At 36.1% G+C, this 15,706-nt stretch overlaps 1 protein-coding gene across 5 annotated transcripts in view; it reads right to left on the bottom strand.

The window, feature by feature from the left end:
* The window catches only part of MAPK14 (mitogen-activated protein kinase 14), a 72,081-nt gene that overhangs the window by 14,721 nt on the left and 41,654 nt on the right, over window positions 1–15,706 (bottom strand). For all 5 annotated transcript variants that reach the window (XM_063096452.1, XM_063096451.1, XM_063096448.1 and 2 more), the window contains exons 4-8: window positions 12,764–12,875; window positions 12,022–12,051; window positions 11,645–11,692; window positions 10,299–10,413; window positions 9,657–9,728 (exon numbers count right to left, since the gene is read on the bottom strand). In XM_063096452.1, coding sequence (XP_062952522.1) covers window positions 9,657–9,728; window positions 10,299–10,413; window positions 11,645–11,692; window positions 12,022–12,051; window positions 12,764–12,875 — 377 coding nt within the window. The remainder of the gene's footprint in view (window positions 1–9,656; window positions 9,729–10,298; window positions 10,414–11,644; window positions 11,693–12,021; window positions 12,052–12,763; window positions 12,876–15,706) is intronic.

Here is a 15,706-nt window from a genome sequence, read left to right as displayed (position 1 = left end):
TGTATTAAACAGATTTCCATTTGTTCATACTGCCTTTAGTCTTGCCTAAAAAGAAAGTTAATAAGAAAAAAAATCTTATAAAAAAGATTTTAATATTTTCTATAAAAATTTGAATAGTTTACCCATGTCTATGTGACATTCAGGGGAGGAAGGATGGAGGATGACTGCCTTCTGACCCCTATCAGGTTTTTCACATGATTAAATCCTTCCGGACTTCAGGTCTCAGTTTAAACTTCACCTCCTCAGAAAGGCCTCCCCCAACATTCTATGAAGAACACCCCCACTCTGTTATTCTCTCAGCACCAAGCTTGAAAACATCATAGTGCTTATCACAGTCCGGAATTACTTTGCTTATTGTCTGTCACCTCTGCTAGTCTATAGCTCTATGAGGGCCAGGGCCACTCTGTCCGTTCACACTTATCTTCAGTGCTTAGCCTAATATCTGGCACATGATGGGCACTCAAAATATCTGAGGAGAGGATAGAACAGGATGGAAGAAAAGATTTTTGCTTATTATTATATATATAAAGGAGAGTTGCCTAAGTTACAGGAATCCGTTATGCAATAATATGACTGGCATTTTTCCTTTTTTTTTTTTTCCTGATATGAAATCAGCTTAAATGGAAGAAAATTCTAGATAGAAGTCAGCAAACCCAGCCACTGCCTACTTTATAAAGTTTAACTGAAACACAGCCATGTCTATTTGTTTATGTACTGTCTACAACTGCTTTCACAATACAACAAGCAAAGTCACAACAGAAACCATATGGTTCTCAAGGCCTAAAATATTTACTACCTGTCCCTTTAAGAAAAGGTGTGCTGAACCCAATCCTAGACCCAAACAATTCGTGTTCTACAGAAAACAACTCCTACATGAAGAATATGCAACTCCCATTAGTCAGAGTGGCTCACTGCATCTATGAGCTGGGGAATCCCATGTCCCTGTTCTGCTGGTATGAAACATTCACAGTCCTGAAGAATCAAGCCCCAGTTCCTCAGGCTCACATCCATGGCCCTCTGTGATCTGGCATCAAGACTCTTTTCTAACTCTGCTTCAGACTATCATTCCTTAATGCACACAATGCTTCAACTCACACTTCTAAGCTTACACATTCTTATTTTTTCAAGTCATAAACAGGAATACCCACCAACGTTTTTCTCTTCCTATCCACTCTTCAAAGTCCTGCTCAAATGAGAACTATACCATGAAGTCTTTCTAGATATTCTGAGTTCAAACTACTCTACTTTATTTAATAACTTATTTATATACTGTTTTTAACCACTCCATCTTGTTTTATTATCAGAGGCAGACATTTGTTCAAGTAATTCCTATAACTCAATTTCTACTGAGTCTGATCATTCTGGTTTTGAAGACAGGTACCATCTTATCCCCAGCACCTTCCATGGAGTAGCTTGATAAATACTGGTTTACTTGAAAAGACATACAGTAATATGCTTTTAAACTCAGCTCCACCCCTCTGCCTTGCCCTCAAAACTCAGAATGATCATACTCTATGGAAAGACACACGATGTAAAATAAAAATTTACTTAGTAGCTAAAAGCACTTGCACGAAGGAAGTCAAAGCATGCAAACCTCAGAAGAAATCACCATATGTTCTCCAAAAGCTGGCAAATCCACTGAAATACAGGCCAGTCTTCCAACAATACCAGCTACTGTAAGGCCACTACAATTGGTCCAGACAGTTAAGACCAGAAGGAGCTTCAGGGAGCTATATAAGCAAAGCAAAGCAAAATTTACCACATTATGACAATTAGTTACTTCCTCAGCAAGCCATAATAGGTTTAACCTTTTTTTCCCTTAGGTAGAAGATATTTTTACTGTTAGTTTAAAATGTGTTTTAACTGTAATGATTACAATGTCAAAATTTAAATCATAAATCTCCTGAAACTTTCTAAAACAAATGAAGAAAGGGACAACTTAGGTCTAAAATTACTCTTTAGACCAAGTCTTCTGTTATTAACAGAACCAAAAGGTAGTCAGAATAAATAGGTAAAGAAAAAAAAACTAAGGGTAATGGGCTAATTAGAAAAAATGTAAAAGAGGGATATTCCAGTCACTTCTAAGTGCTCTAGACACTCCTAGAAAACTTCCACAGGCCAGAGAGTTGAAAATAAATCAAAGGACAGTTGTAGGACCCACCTGCTTATGAGCAGCAGTTTTCAATGAAATAAATCCACACAGGGCAAGGCGGAACACTGCATCTTTGGGAGGTTAGGAAACCCTCCTGGTGACAGACAGGATGACTAGAACAAGATTTAGCCTACCTCTTTTTCTTCTGTTCATTTTCACTGTCAAACAAAGAAAATTTCTTTTTTTTTTAATTAAAAAAAATTTTTTTTTATTGGAACATAACTGATTATACAAATTTGTGGGGTACAGAGTAGACTATCAATACTCATGTACAATATGTGATGATCAAATCAGTAGTTAGCATATTCATCATTAGGTTTGTGGACAAATCTGAGAATTCTAGCCTTTTCTAGGAAAATATATTTTCAAGTTACAGAAGGGCAAATAACAAATCTAATAAAATATTTTTTCTCCAACACTTATTAGGACACTTTTAGTGTCTGAAGTGAAACTGCTTTTTAAAAATAAGAGAGAACACTTGAAACCAATAACTAAAAGTGATGGATAGATGTGACAAGAAGGGGTGTTCCAAAAGCTTTACCTCTATCAGCAGTGTTTTATCTCACAATCTAGGTAGTATGAACACGGGAGTTCATTGTATTATTCTTTGTCTTTTAGTATGTCTAAAATACTTCATAACATGTTTGAAAAAGATCAACAGAAGAAATGAATAAAATTATAAGTAAGGAGCACACTGAATACACTAAGAAATATTCTTATGGAATACTTCTGGAGCAGGGCAACAGCTGATAGCAAGAGGATTGTAATTCAGCAGCCCCATTATCCTCTAGTTAATATCTTACAAGTACCATTTTGCTTAAAATGAAAGGGGTCGGAGGTTTTACACGTGAAGAAAATTTACTTGATTACAAAGGAAAGGAAAACAACAGCAAGCCAAAAGATGTGATCTCTAGTCGATAAAACATTTCTTGATTTACAACGGCTACAAAACTCATTTTCTGTCTTCCTTAAGCTGCAGACTGTGAAGTGTCAGTAAACCCATTTTCTAACTGGCTCACTCATTTCGAAATCAATGGTATTTGAAATGTTAGCCCTATACCTGAAGAGACAGTTAGTATCCTCCCTCCCTTCTAATACATTAGTTCTGTCAGCTGCAAGTCTAATCAACTAGGCTTATAAGGAAGGGCTTCATTCCTTAAATAATAACAATGCTATTATTAAGCCAGATGTGGAAGGGTTCTGTAAAGTCACAAACAAGAACAACCTGTAATCTAATAATATATAATTAGCTTTAAGTCAAAAATTAGTATTTCATATAACTTTAGAACCAAAACAACCAAAAGAATCTCTCAAGAAGACTAATCACAAAACCTGAGAAAAAGGTAAAAAGACAACTTGCAGAGATCTAAAACTGCACAGTCCAGTACAATACCACTAGTCACACGTAATTCAATTTAAATGTAATCTAAATAAATTTTTAATAAAATTTAAAATTCAGATAAAAACACTCAGAAAACTATGAATAGAAGAGAACCTCCCCAACATGATAAAGTGCATTTATGAAAAACCAACAGTTAACATCATACTCAATGGAGACTGAAAGCTTTCTCTATAAGACAGGAACAAGACAAGGATGCCCAATTTCACCACTTCTATTCAACACTGTACTGAAAGTTCTAGGTAGAACAATTAGACAAGAAAAAGAAATAAAAGCATCTAAATTGGGAAGGAATAAATAAAACTATCTGTACTTGCAGATGATATGATCCTATATATAGAAAATCTCAAAAAATCCAGAAGAAACCTTCTAGAGCTAAAAAATGATTGAGCAAATTTGCAGGGTTTAAGATCAACAAGCAAAAATTGGTTATGTTTCTATACACCAACAAGGAATACACCAAAAAAAAAAAAAAAAAAAAATTCAGAAAGCAATTCCACTTACAATAGCATCTAAAAGAATAAATTTAACCAAGGGGGTGAAAGACTTGAAAACCGAAAATTATAAAGCACTGCTAAAAAAAATTAAAGACCTAAACAAATGGAAAGACATCTTCTGTTAATGGATAGGAAGTCTTAAAATTGTTAAGATGTCAATATTACTCAAAGTGATCTGAAAATTTGACACAATTCTTATTAAAATTCCAATTGCCTTTTTTGCAGAAATGGAAATGCCAATCTTCAAATTCATATGAAATTACAAGGGACCCCGAATATCCAAAACAATCTCAAAAAAGAACAAAGTTGGAGGACTCACACTTCCCAATGTCAAAACTAACTATAAAGCTATGGTAATCAAAACAGCATAATACTGCCATAGGATAGATATATAGACAAATGGAATAGAATTGAAAGTCCAGAATTAAACCCACACATTAATTTCTAATAATGTATACCAAATTTCTGAGAAAGAGATATAAAGTGAATGAAACAAAGGACAAAGGAAAAATACTAGGATGATAAGTTAATTCAATGGGGGAAAAATAGTCTCTTCAACTAATGGTTCTGGGACAAGTGGATTTCCATATGCAAAAAAATAAAGTTGAACCCCTATATCCCATCACATTTAAAAACTAACTCAAAATGGATCAAAGACCTAAGTATAAGGGCTAACGCCTCTTATATTCTTAGCAGTTATAAAACTCTTAGTAGAAAACAGGTAAATCTTCACAACCTTGAATTTGGCAACATTCTCTGATATAACACCAAAAGCATGAGTGTAGGGAAAGTGAAGGAAAATGGTCAGGGCCCCTCAGATGTTCAGAATCTTGCCAACCAGTTGATGTAAATAAGCATGTGCGCCCAGGTGTTCCTTGGTTATTGTCTAATGTAATTGCTGCCAGTGCCCCCAGAAAGCACCGAGAAGCCACCGCAGCTGCTGCTGAAGACTGAGCTCCTGTTGTCTGCCAATGGCTCCTGGGATCTTTCCCCATTATCTAGCATGGACCTGCGTGTGAGGGGTCTGGTGACCCAGCCTGGCATGTGAGGGGTCTGGTGACCCAGTCTGTACAATGGGTTTGAAGGGTCTGAGACCTAGCCCTGACAGTACAAATGGAAAACTTAGTATAACTAAAATAATGAAACATTTTGGCTTTAGTTATGAATTGCTGTAACCCGACAATTGGCGTAGTTGCGTAGCTTTACAATGAGCAACAACAACAAAAAAACAGATCTAATTTTTGTTCATCAAAAAATATTATCAAGGGACCAGCAGGTTTGCTCAGATGGCTAGAGTGCAGTGTTAGTAAAAGGCGAAAGATTTATACGATCTGAAGAGAAACCAGAGTGTGTGCAGTGTTAGAACACCAAGGTCAAGAGTTTGGATCCCTGTACCAGTGAGCCACCAAAAAAAAAAAAAAAAAAAAAAGAACATTATCAAGAAAGTGAAAAGACAACCAACAGAATGGGAGAAAATACCTGCAAATCATACATTTGATAAGAGTCTGGTATCTCTATTCCTACAACTCAACAACAAAAAGAGAAACAACCCAATTAAAAATAGGCAAAAGACTTGAATAGACATTTCTCCAAAGAAGCTATACAAATGGCCAATGAGCACATGAAAAGATGTTCAACATCATTAGTCATTAGAGAAATGCAAATCAAAACCACAGTGAGATACCACTTTGTACCTACTATGATAACTATAATCAAAAAAAAAGAGAGAGAAGAAAAAGAAAAAAAGAAGAAAAGGAATAAAGAGTGTTGATGAAGATGTGGAGAAACTGGAGGCTTATACATCATTGGTGGGCATGTAAAATGGTGCAGCAGCTACGGAAAACAGTTTGGCACTCTTCAAAAAACATAGAATTACCATATAACCCAACATTCCATTCCTACGTATATACCCGAAAGAACTGAAAGCAGGGACTTAAACAGTTGCTCTTATGCCAATATTCATTGCAGCATTATTCACAATAGCCAAAAGGTGGAAGCAATCCAAGTGTCCACCAACAGAAGAATGGATAAACGAAATGTGGTATACACATATAGTGGAATAGTATTCAGCCATAAAAAGGAATGGAGTTCTGGTACATGCTACAACATGAATGAACCTTGAAAACATTATATTAAGTGAAATAATCCAGACACAAAAGGACAAACATAGTATGATTACACTTATATGAAATATCTAGAATAGGCAATTTCACAGAGACAGAAAGAACAGAGGTTACCAGAGGACAGGAAAATGGGAAGTTACTATTTAATATGTACAGAGTTTCAGGCTGTGGTGGTAAAAAAAAGTTTTGGAAATAGATAGTGGTAATGATCACACAACATCATGAATATAATTAACGTCACTGGATTGTATACTTAAAAATGGTTAAAACAGTAAATCTTACGTTATGTATATTTTACCACAATAAGAAAAGTTAAAATGGAAAATCTTATGTTATATAAATTTTACCATAAAAATATTTTCAGTTCAGGTTCTAAGTTACACTAGCCACATTTCAAGTGCTCGATAGCCACATGTGGCTGGTGGCTACCAACCACCCACCATATTGGACAGCACAGATATAAAACATGTGCAATACCACAAATAATCTGTTAGACAGTTCTTATCTGGAAGCTAAAACCACTGTTCTAAATGCAAGATGATTAATAAAGGAGAAAAACAGGGAGAAAACTGTGCACTCAAAGAGCACCCTCCAGAGGTTGCCTCAGCAATCAGCTGTATTTAAAAATCATAAATAACAGTAACTGCATGCCTTTCAGGCCAAAGGAAAGGTGTGGAGCCAGCACGTTCTCCAAAGGTCTTGAAAAGAGGAGTTCTAGAGATTAGAGGGATTGCAAAGAATAGAATATTGGAAAGAAACTGTGGTGTGAGGGATAAATAGTTTCGAATCCATCCTCTCCAGGTCTTGGTTTCCTTATTTTTAAAAAGAGGGTTCAACTAGATGTTTTCAAATTGTTAATTTCCTGATTTGGCTGTACCTTAAAAAAAAAAAAAATGAGGAAAGACTGCTAACTAAATAACTTTTTCAGAATCAGCCAACATTAAAACTAAAATTCAACTAGGTTAAATTCCAGTTGTTCTCAACACCTGCTACACACTGGAATCACCTGGAGACAATAACTATACCAAAGACTATGCTCTGACCTCACACCAACTGAAGTTGAGTCTTTGGAGTGGTTCCCAGGCACCCAGCGTTTTTAAAAGCTCCCCAAAGTGATTCTGATGCACAATGAGGGTTAAAAACCACTATGCTAGAACATAAGTAATTATACTCTTCAGGCAAGAAAAAACAATGGAAAACACTTCCCCCAACTCCTTCTTGTCAGGCAACCATCTGTATATCCACACAGATGGCAACTGACAAGAGGAAGATTTTACAAATACAAATCCTTCAAATTTGATTTTTATGATCCGGAAGAACATCTGTCTGAAAAAAAGCCAAGTAGAAAAAAACAGTTAATAAATAATCAGAATTTTGAAATAAATTCTTGTGTATTTAAAAATGAATCCCCTATTAAAAAGTTTAAATACTAGGTTGTTTATCTCAAGCTCACAGAAGAAAAAGAGGTATGCACAACAGGAAGATTTCTTACAGGTTGAAAGTTAGCATTCTAAAAGGGTCATGCCATCAGGGAATAGACGGCTGGGTGTGAGACAGGACCATAAGGGCACAAGAACCACACTACTTTGAAAACTTTCTACCTCTAGCCTTCTTTATTACCTGTCATGGAATTTAAAAAATAAAAATTAAAAAAAAAAAACCATTAATGACTCATAGGTAGACAATAAAGTGGGAGGGTAAAGGGGGAAACTGTTTGCCAAAAGCCATTAAAGAAGGTGGCTAACGTTTACTGGCAGGCTCTGGTAAGTACTTTCCAAATATTATATTGCTGAATTCTCACAACAACTTTTGTGAGGTATGTACTATAATTGTCATTTTATGTTTAATGAAACTGAGAGAAAGAGAAGTTTAAAAAATTGCTCAAAGTCACACAGCTGGAAGTAAAAGAGCTAAGATCTAAACCAGGATGTCTGATTCCAGAGCATAAGCTTTTAAACAGTGTGCTATATTATCTGTATGTCTCTGCTGCTCTGTGGTCTATGTAGGCATGAGTGTCTGTGACTGACTGAATAGTAGCTGGAGACAGATATCAGGAAGAGGAAGGGGAAGGGGGAACAGAGGATAACATCAGAATAGCATCTGCTCCAGAGAACAAACAAGGATGAGACTCTGAGAAATGTACATGAGGAAAAGGGGAATTACAAATTTTCTCTAAGTCTCTTAACTTGGACTGCAATATATATATATATATCGAGTTTCTGTATACTAAGAAACAGATATAAGGTGAATGAAACAAAGGACAAAAAAGAAATACTAACAAAAAAGAAATACTTTACGATTTTAAACTAACTTAAAATCTAGGGTTGGGTGTAATAAGTTGAGCTAGGTATAGGAAGACTGAACTCTGTATCAATCCAGTAATATTCAGAGAGAAGTAAACAGCTTTACCTGAGGAATACCTATAGAGGTTCTATAGTTCATGAGGAAAGTACACTTTCTCTAGCAGAAGATAGTTAGAATACATGGATAGATAACATAAACATCACAGTCATATCCCAAACTGTAAGCAAGTAAATTGACATTCTGGTTTATAACCTCAATGTGTTTGTCGAGATAAGGGGCTAAAACAGCCTTTAGATCTCTAAGCATAATAGAACAGAGGTAACTGTAACATCTCTAAAAGCCCAACCAAAACCATTTAAAGGCTAGCCAAGTGAATTTGACAAAAATCCCCAAAACGAATTCTAGGCATATACTTTTACATTCTTTCTCACTTAACATCTTCCTCAAGTGGAAATGATGGGAGTCACAACAAACCACATTTCGATGACATTATTACTAAACTATGAAACAAGCATACAGCAGTTAAGAAAGGGGCTAAAATAAAGGGGCTATGATAAACCACAAACTAGACAATAGGTGTGGGAGTAAATTAAAGTTTGGCTGTAAACCGGGATAAAGTTGTGCTAGGAAAAAAAGGCACAGGACAGGGTGACCTTACCACTTCTCGATCTTACTATTTGTTGTTAAGAACAAACATAACAAGATGCAGCAGGTATATCATTACAGGGACCAAACATAGTCTCTTTAATACATAAACTAAACATAACACCAAGATGCCTTTGATTTATAAATGGGTATATTGTGCTCATTTATGTGTTTGTACAACTAGACTAAACCTGTCATTGGGATCTGGAACATGAGTACACTTGGGTATCAGAACTGCTGTGGGAAGATTAATATAATAAGGGACTCACTGCAAAAAGATGACAGATGAAAGATTTAAAGGTTTTTTTTTTTTTTTGAGCTTAGGAGGAATTTTTCCAACTCACAAAAGTAAACTGAAGCCTCCTTTTTGGCAAGGCAAACTACTCAGCAAGAAGGCAGACATCATACTGTGTATCTGGACTATGAAAGCAAGTAACTGAGAGCCTTCCTTCCCTATAGATAAGTAAAGGTAGTACACGTCCATGGACACTGGAATATAGATAAGAAACAAGAATCCAAAACTTCTTAAAGGATACGGTCTGTACCAGGAAACAATGTTCTTCCAGTCAACAGTTCAGCCATTATGCATCCCACTGACCAAATATCAACTGGAAAATTAAAGAGAAATAAAAGTACGTACAATGTCACTATTATTATACCTGGCCACAAATGGAACCATAAATAGGGGTAAAATATTTAAAATAATATTCATGACATGTTAGGTTCAGCCGTCATACTCATTTTTATAGAAATAAATAAGCTTATTAATAAGACTTTCACCTCACTAAAGGGCTTCATAGGTGGGGTAAGTCAAAACATACTTAAGGTAAGAGAAATAAACTTTTCACAAAGGGGTAAAAATTTCTTATTGGTAGAATGGTGGATTCTCCCAAGCAATATTGAGGGGTTAAGATTATGAACCCATTGTCTTCAGGTAGAAGTACTCAGAGAACATACAGAAATAAATAAAAACTCAACTGTTAAATCATAAAGTTTGAGAGCTGTGTATAAAATCCCACTTCCCCATCTAAGCAAGTGAAATATTTTCTACTTGTAGGCTTTAAAAGGATCACTGAAGAAAAGATATTTCCTCCCACTCCCACCATCTCTACTTCTAAGAATCCCAAATGTATCCAAAATGATATCAATAAGGCCCCAAAAACCAATGCAAGCAATACCTGTCTGGTTGTAATGCATCCAGTTTAGCATGATTTCAGGAGCCCTGTACCACCTAGTGGCCACATAGCCTGTCATTTCATCATCTGTATGTCGAGCCAGTCCAAAATCCAGGATCTAAGAGAAAGAAGAGAAATCAAGCACTGGAACAAACTGCTAAGACTCATAAAGCAGGCAGAAAAAACACTCTGTTGCCTTATAAAAAAGGACAATAATATAGCATTTTCATAAATAGATTTCCTGGTCAATGCTTAGAATACATGGTAAACACCATGGTAAACACCATAGCAAGATCATTAAAAAATGAAATTACTAAAAGCAAAACAATAATGTCACTCCTATGTATTTAATCAAGAGCAATGAAAACTTATGTCCACACAAAGGCTTGCACATGAATATTCATAGTAACTTTACAAAGCCCCAAACGAGAACTGAAGCAAATGTCTATCAACAGCTGTATAGATAGACAAATTCTGGTATGTTCATAAAATGGAATATTATTCAAAATAAAAAGAAACTTTCTTAATTAAAAAAATTGTTTTTAGTTTATTTAATTTTTTTTCCAGTCTTTTTATTAGGCAGAGGAATAAACTATTCGTACACACAACAATACAGATGAAAAACACTGTACTAAGCAAAAGCCAGACACAAAAATAGACATACTGTATGATTCCATTTTTATTAAACTCCAGAAAAGGTAAACCTAATATAAGAAAGCAGATCAGCCGTTGCATGGAGCAGAATGAGGGGTGGAAGGGTGAAGACTGTCTAGGAAGGTGCACAAGGAACTTTTTGAAGTGATGGAAATGTTCTTTATCATAAAGGTGGTAGTTACACGAATATATAAATTTGCCAAAATGTACACTTAAATGGTGTATTTTATTGTATGCAAATTGTTTTTAAGAATTTGAGCTTTAAAAAAAAAAAAAAAAGAAATGAAAAGAGTTCCAGAGCTGTTTGCTCTTTATAGAAAATTAATTCACTTATCTCTTATTTGGAATAAGTTGGTTTCTACCATTTTTCCTCTTAGGAATCTATTTAACAATTACTTCTTCAGGACTGCTTCTTTGATATTTGGACTATGATTTTCCTTTATTATAATTAATATATTAAATTTCTAATTTAACTTTATTTTAAAGTGAAAACAAGACATCTAATGCCACTTTCAATGTCACTTAAACAGCTTAATGAGTCTATGGTTTAAATTTCAAAGTCTGATATTCCTAAGGACAATATAAATTTTCAGATAAAAAGTCATTGCTTATGAATCCATTCCCTACACAAGTTTGCCTGGTTAGTCAAACATATAATCTCAAGGTGAACAATCACTACTATCTCTCCATTTTACCTTCAGCTCACAGTCTTCATTCACAGCTAGATTACTAGGTTTCAGGTCCTAGGAAGCAAGTACAGAAGAGGACAGGATCAACTTTATGATGCATGATAAATTCTCTTCCTACAGGTAATAATGAGGATCCAGACATAAAAGTAAGACTTCATCAAGCTATAAGCAGACAATCTCCATTCTAGAGTCAGTATCTAGTTCAAATTAGCCTTAAATAGGCACACACTATACATCTTTCTTTAATCAGTCTAAACCTAGAGCAAAGCTGCAATCAATATTTCAATGGCTAAAGTCTAGATTACTAGGATCTTGGGTAAATGCCATTCTCCTACCCCTACCCAACTTCCCCAAAATAATTTAGTCAAACTCACAATACATACCCTGTGAATTATGTCAGCTGAATGTATATACTGTGAAAAAGAAAAAAGTCAGTTAAATGAAAGTTATCTCCAATCTCCTCCTGTTGTATTATATAACATATTTGCAGCACATTTTTATGAATCAATAAGAACTGCTAGTGTTAACAGTGGGATTAGAAATCAGAACAAGTTAACTACCATAACTATGATCTCCACAGCCACTGACTGTACTCACTTGAGCTTTCAACCTATTTTCTGTTGGCACTCTGGAATTCAGTAAGTATTCAAAGCTGCTAAATATCAAAGATGGCTTAATTTTAAACATTGTTTATCTGTCCCTCCCACAAATATATTAGCTTTCTTTGAGTATTTTTTAAAAACCTCAACATTACACTGACCAGATATTATATTATATCAAGAAATCATTAACTTTTAGATGTAATAATGAAGTGTCTTTTTCACTCGGATATGCATACTGAAGTACCTATTGGTGGAATGATATGATGTTTAGACTTCCTTTAAAATAATTCAGAGTTTGGGAAATAGAAAAGAAACAAGATTAGACATATGCTGGTAATTGTGGTCACTGAATGAACAGGGCAGTTCATTGCACTATGATCTTTACCTGTGATTTTATGAGTGTTTGAATTTTCCATAAGAAAAGTTGTTTGTGAGTTTGTTTGCTTATTTGTTTTAAACCCTAAATGGAAGGGAGGAAAAGACAGAATTCATTTTTCAAAATTATTACTGATATTGTCTGTACCTTTAGACCTCGGAGAATTTGGTAGATAAGGAACTGAACATGGTCATCCGTAAGCTTCTGACATTTCACAATATTGTTCAGATCTGCCCCCATGAGATGGGTCACAAGATACCTAGAAAAATAATCCAGAACTCCTAAGAAAGCTCTTATTATTTAAGACTTTTAAAAGTTTTTAAGGAAAAGCCACCCAATAAGTACCACAATGACAGCTAAAAGCTCAACAACTACTCATAGGGGGAGAAGGGAGGACTAATTTTCAACACCTGCCATCTATTCTAAAATTTTTTTTACTCATTCCTACTTGATATATATTTTCCCAAGTTCTTTCAAGAAAAAAGAAAACAAAAAAGCAAAGATGTAGATTTAAAAGATATATGTGTCAGTATCCGTTCTCTTAAAAACATTATTCTTGCATGAGAAATACACAGTATAACTTAGTACATTAGCCCATAATAAAGTATCATGTATTTTTTCTTTTTTTATGATGATGACTGGTAAGGGGATGTTAACCTTTGACTTGGTGTTGTCAGCACCACACTCACCCAGTGAGCTAACCAGCCATCCCTATATGGGATCCGCACCCGTGGCCTTGGTATAATCAGCACCACACTCTCCCGAGTGAGCCACGGGCCGGCGCATATCTTGTATTTTTAAATCCACCATTACATTTTCACCTCATTATAAACTTCCCATGTGATGGGTTCTAAAATAGGAGTGTCTTTAGATTTTCAAACTATAATTCTTTTTCAGGAATGGCTAGTAAAAAGGCCATTGACAATATTCAATGAATATTGTTTATTGACAATATTTCTGCATTTACTTTAAAGGAAGGAGGAATACATTTTATCTGTAGGCAAGATGACGCATTCCAGAACTTCTCCTCACAGGTGTGGTGCTGGTTATTAATCCCATTTTTACATGGTAAGATTAGGGGACAATTACATTCAAGTCCAACAGGTTCAACACAGATATTCTAGACACAATGTCTTAACTTATTCATTACCATGTTACACAGCTATGGGAACTAAATTCAATACTGAAGAGGCTGAATTTTTAAAAATTAGGGTATGTTTTATCTACTATCTAACAGTCATTCCCATTCCTGGGGTTGGAGAATAATATGTATCTGTTGAGCTATAAAGAATGCTGGTTTCGTTTCATTTCTATTTTTTATAAACTTGGGGGGAAAGAAAATAGGCCAGAAAATTTAGATCTATTATCAATGTATTATATGAATCAATGTGTGTGTGACCACTCTTTACATGCACACACACAGCCAACACACTACATTTAATATTTTCTTCACTCCAAGAGGAATTGATTTTTTTTCTGTCATAGTTTCCCTATAGGGCTGCCATGGTCATTTCTCAATTTCATGAAGATCAACAGGACTCAGCCTAGCTGTAACCTTAAGGTTAATAAGATTTTAGCATTTCATATTTTTAAAACTTGCATGTTTAATTGCCTTGAGGAAAGGGTGGACTCTACACATAATTTAAAGAGTAAATTAGAGGATTTCCGATCAAGATGGCAGAATAGACGGTACCTAGCATCACCCTCTCCCACAATTAACCAATTTACAACTATTAAAAAGCAATGACTACCAAGCTGGGGCCTCTAGAGCTCAGGGGAAGAGGAAAAGAGACCTACAGAGTTCATGAGGGTAGAAGTCACAATGAGAGAAGGAAAGGACCTCTCCTACCATTTCAAGGCCGACCCTGGGGAGCACATGGAGCAAGAGCTGGCAAAAGCTGCTGCTGTGCCCTTCATATGAAGTTGCTTGGAGGCTGCAGGACAGAAGAGGGCCTTGGTGGCCCCCAGGCTAGCAAGACTAACAGGGTTCCCGTGGACCCACATAGGAGCGAGGGGCCACAGATAACTGAAAAAAGGAGCCCCTCAGAGGCTGGTGAGTCATTTCAAGGGACTGACATGTGGCCCACCCAACAGAAGTGTTTGGAGTGAGGTGGGTGGGGAAGATGGGCCCACTGGAGGAAGATTGGGGCACAGCATGGACAGCTGATCTACCCTCCAATCAGCACAGGACCACTCAGTGGAGACTGGTCAGGAATATAGAACTGCAGGGGGTGTAATTTGCTGAAAAGACTCAGGCCCAGACCAGAGTTTCCACACTGCCAGAAGCGCCCCGGGCTCCTGAGCCAGGGTGGGGGGCAGGGGGGTTCAAGGGCCTCAGCCACTCCTCCCCAATATCCACATCCAGCCCAGTGATGACCACCAGGCCAGGGTGCCACTGGAAGAGCCCTGGGCTCCCAAGCTGGGGGGGACGGACAAGGGGACATGAGGGCCCAGCCACGCCCTTCTGACATCAGCATCCAGCCCGGCAAAAATAATGACAAGACATCATAGGCACATCACATAAACAACTAATATAGGCCATAAAAAAAAATAATAATAATAATTAAAAATAAATATAATAAAGAGTAAATTAGACTTTTTTGAAATGTTTTCATAGACTTAGTTTTGACTTAAGAGATATTCCAAGCTCAACACATAACCAAAGGCAGATAGTACTTATTCTGTGTCAAGCACTGCAGTAAGCAGTTTATTGTGTCCTTGTCTCATGTACTCTGCCCACGAACTCTATAAGGTAAGTCCATCTCATTAGTAGTCCTAATTTCATTAAGGAGGAAACAGAGACAATGATAAATAATCTGCTCAAAGTCAAAAGGAGTTGTACTGTCAGGAATTGAATCTAAAACCATCTAACCCCAGAGACCATGATCTTAATCACAGCCCATATTGCCTACAAATTCCTCCAGTTGACATAAAATTTCCAACAGGAGAATAATCATTTGGGGGCTGGACAGTAAGTTCAGTTGGTTAGAGCATGGTGCTGATAACACTAATGTCCAGAGTTCAATCCCTGTACCTTCCAGCTGCCAAAAAAAAAAAAAAAAAAGAGAGAGAGAGAGAGAGACAGAGTGA

Source organism: Cynocephalus volans, chromosome 5 (assembly GCF_027409185.1).
Source record: "Cynocephalus volans isolate mCynVol1 chromosome 5, mCynVol1.pri, whole genome shotgun sequence".
NCBI lineage: Eukaryota > Metazoa > Chordata > Mammalia > Dermoptera > Cynocephalidae > Cynocephalus > Cynocephalus volans.
Note: the sequence above shows the minus strand (reverse complement) of the source record. Positions and strands in the feature narration are given on the sequence as shown.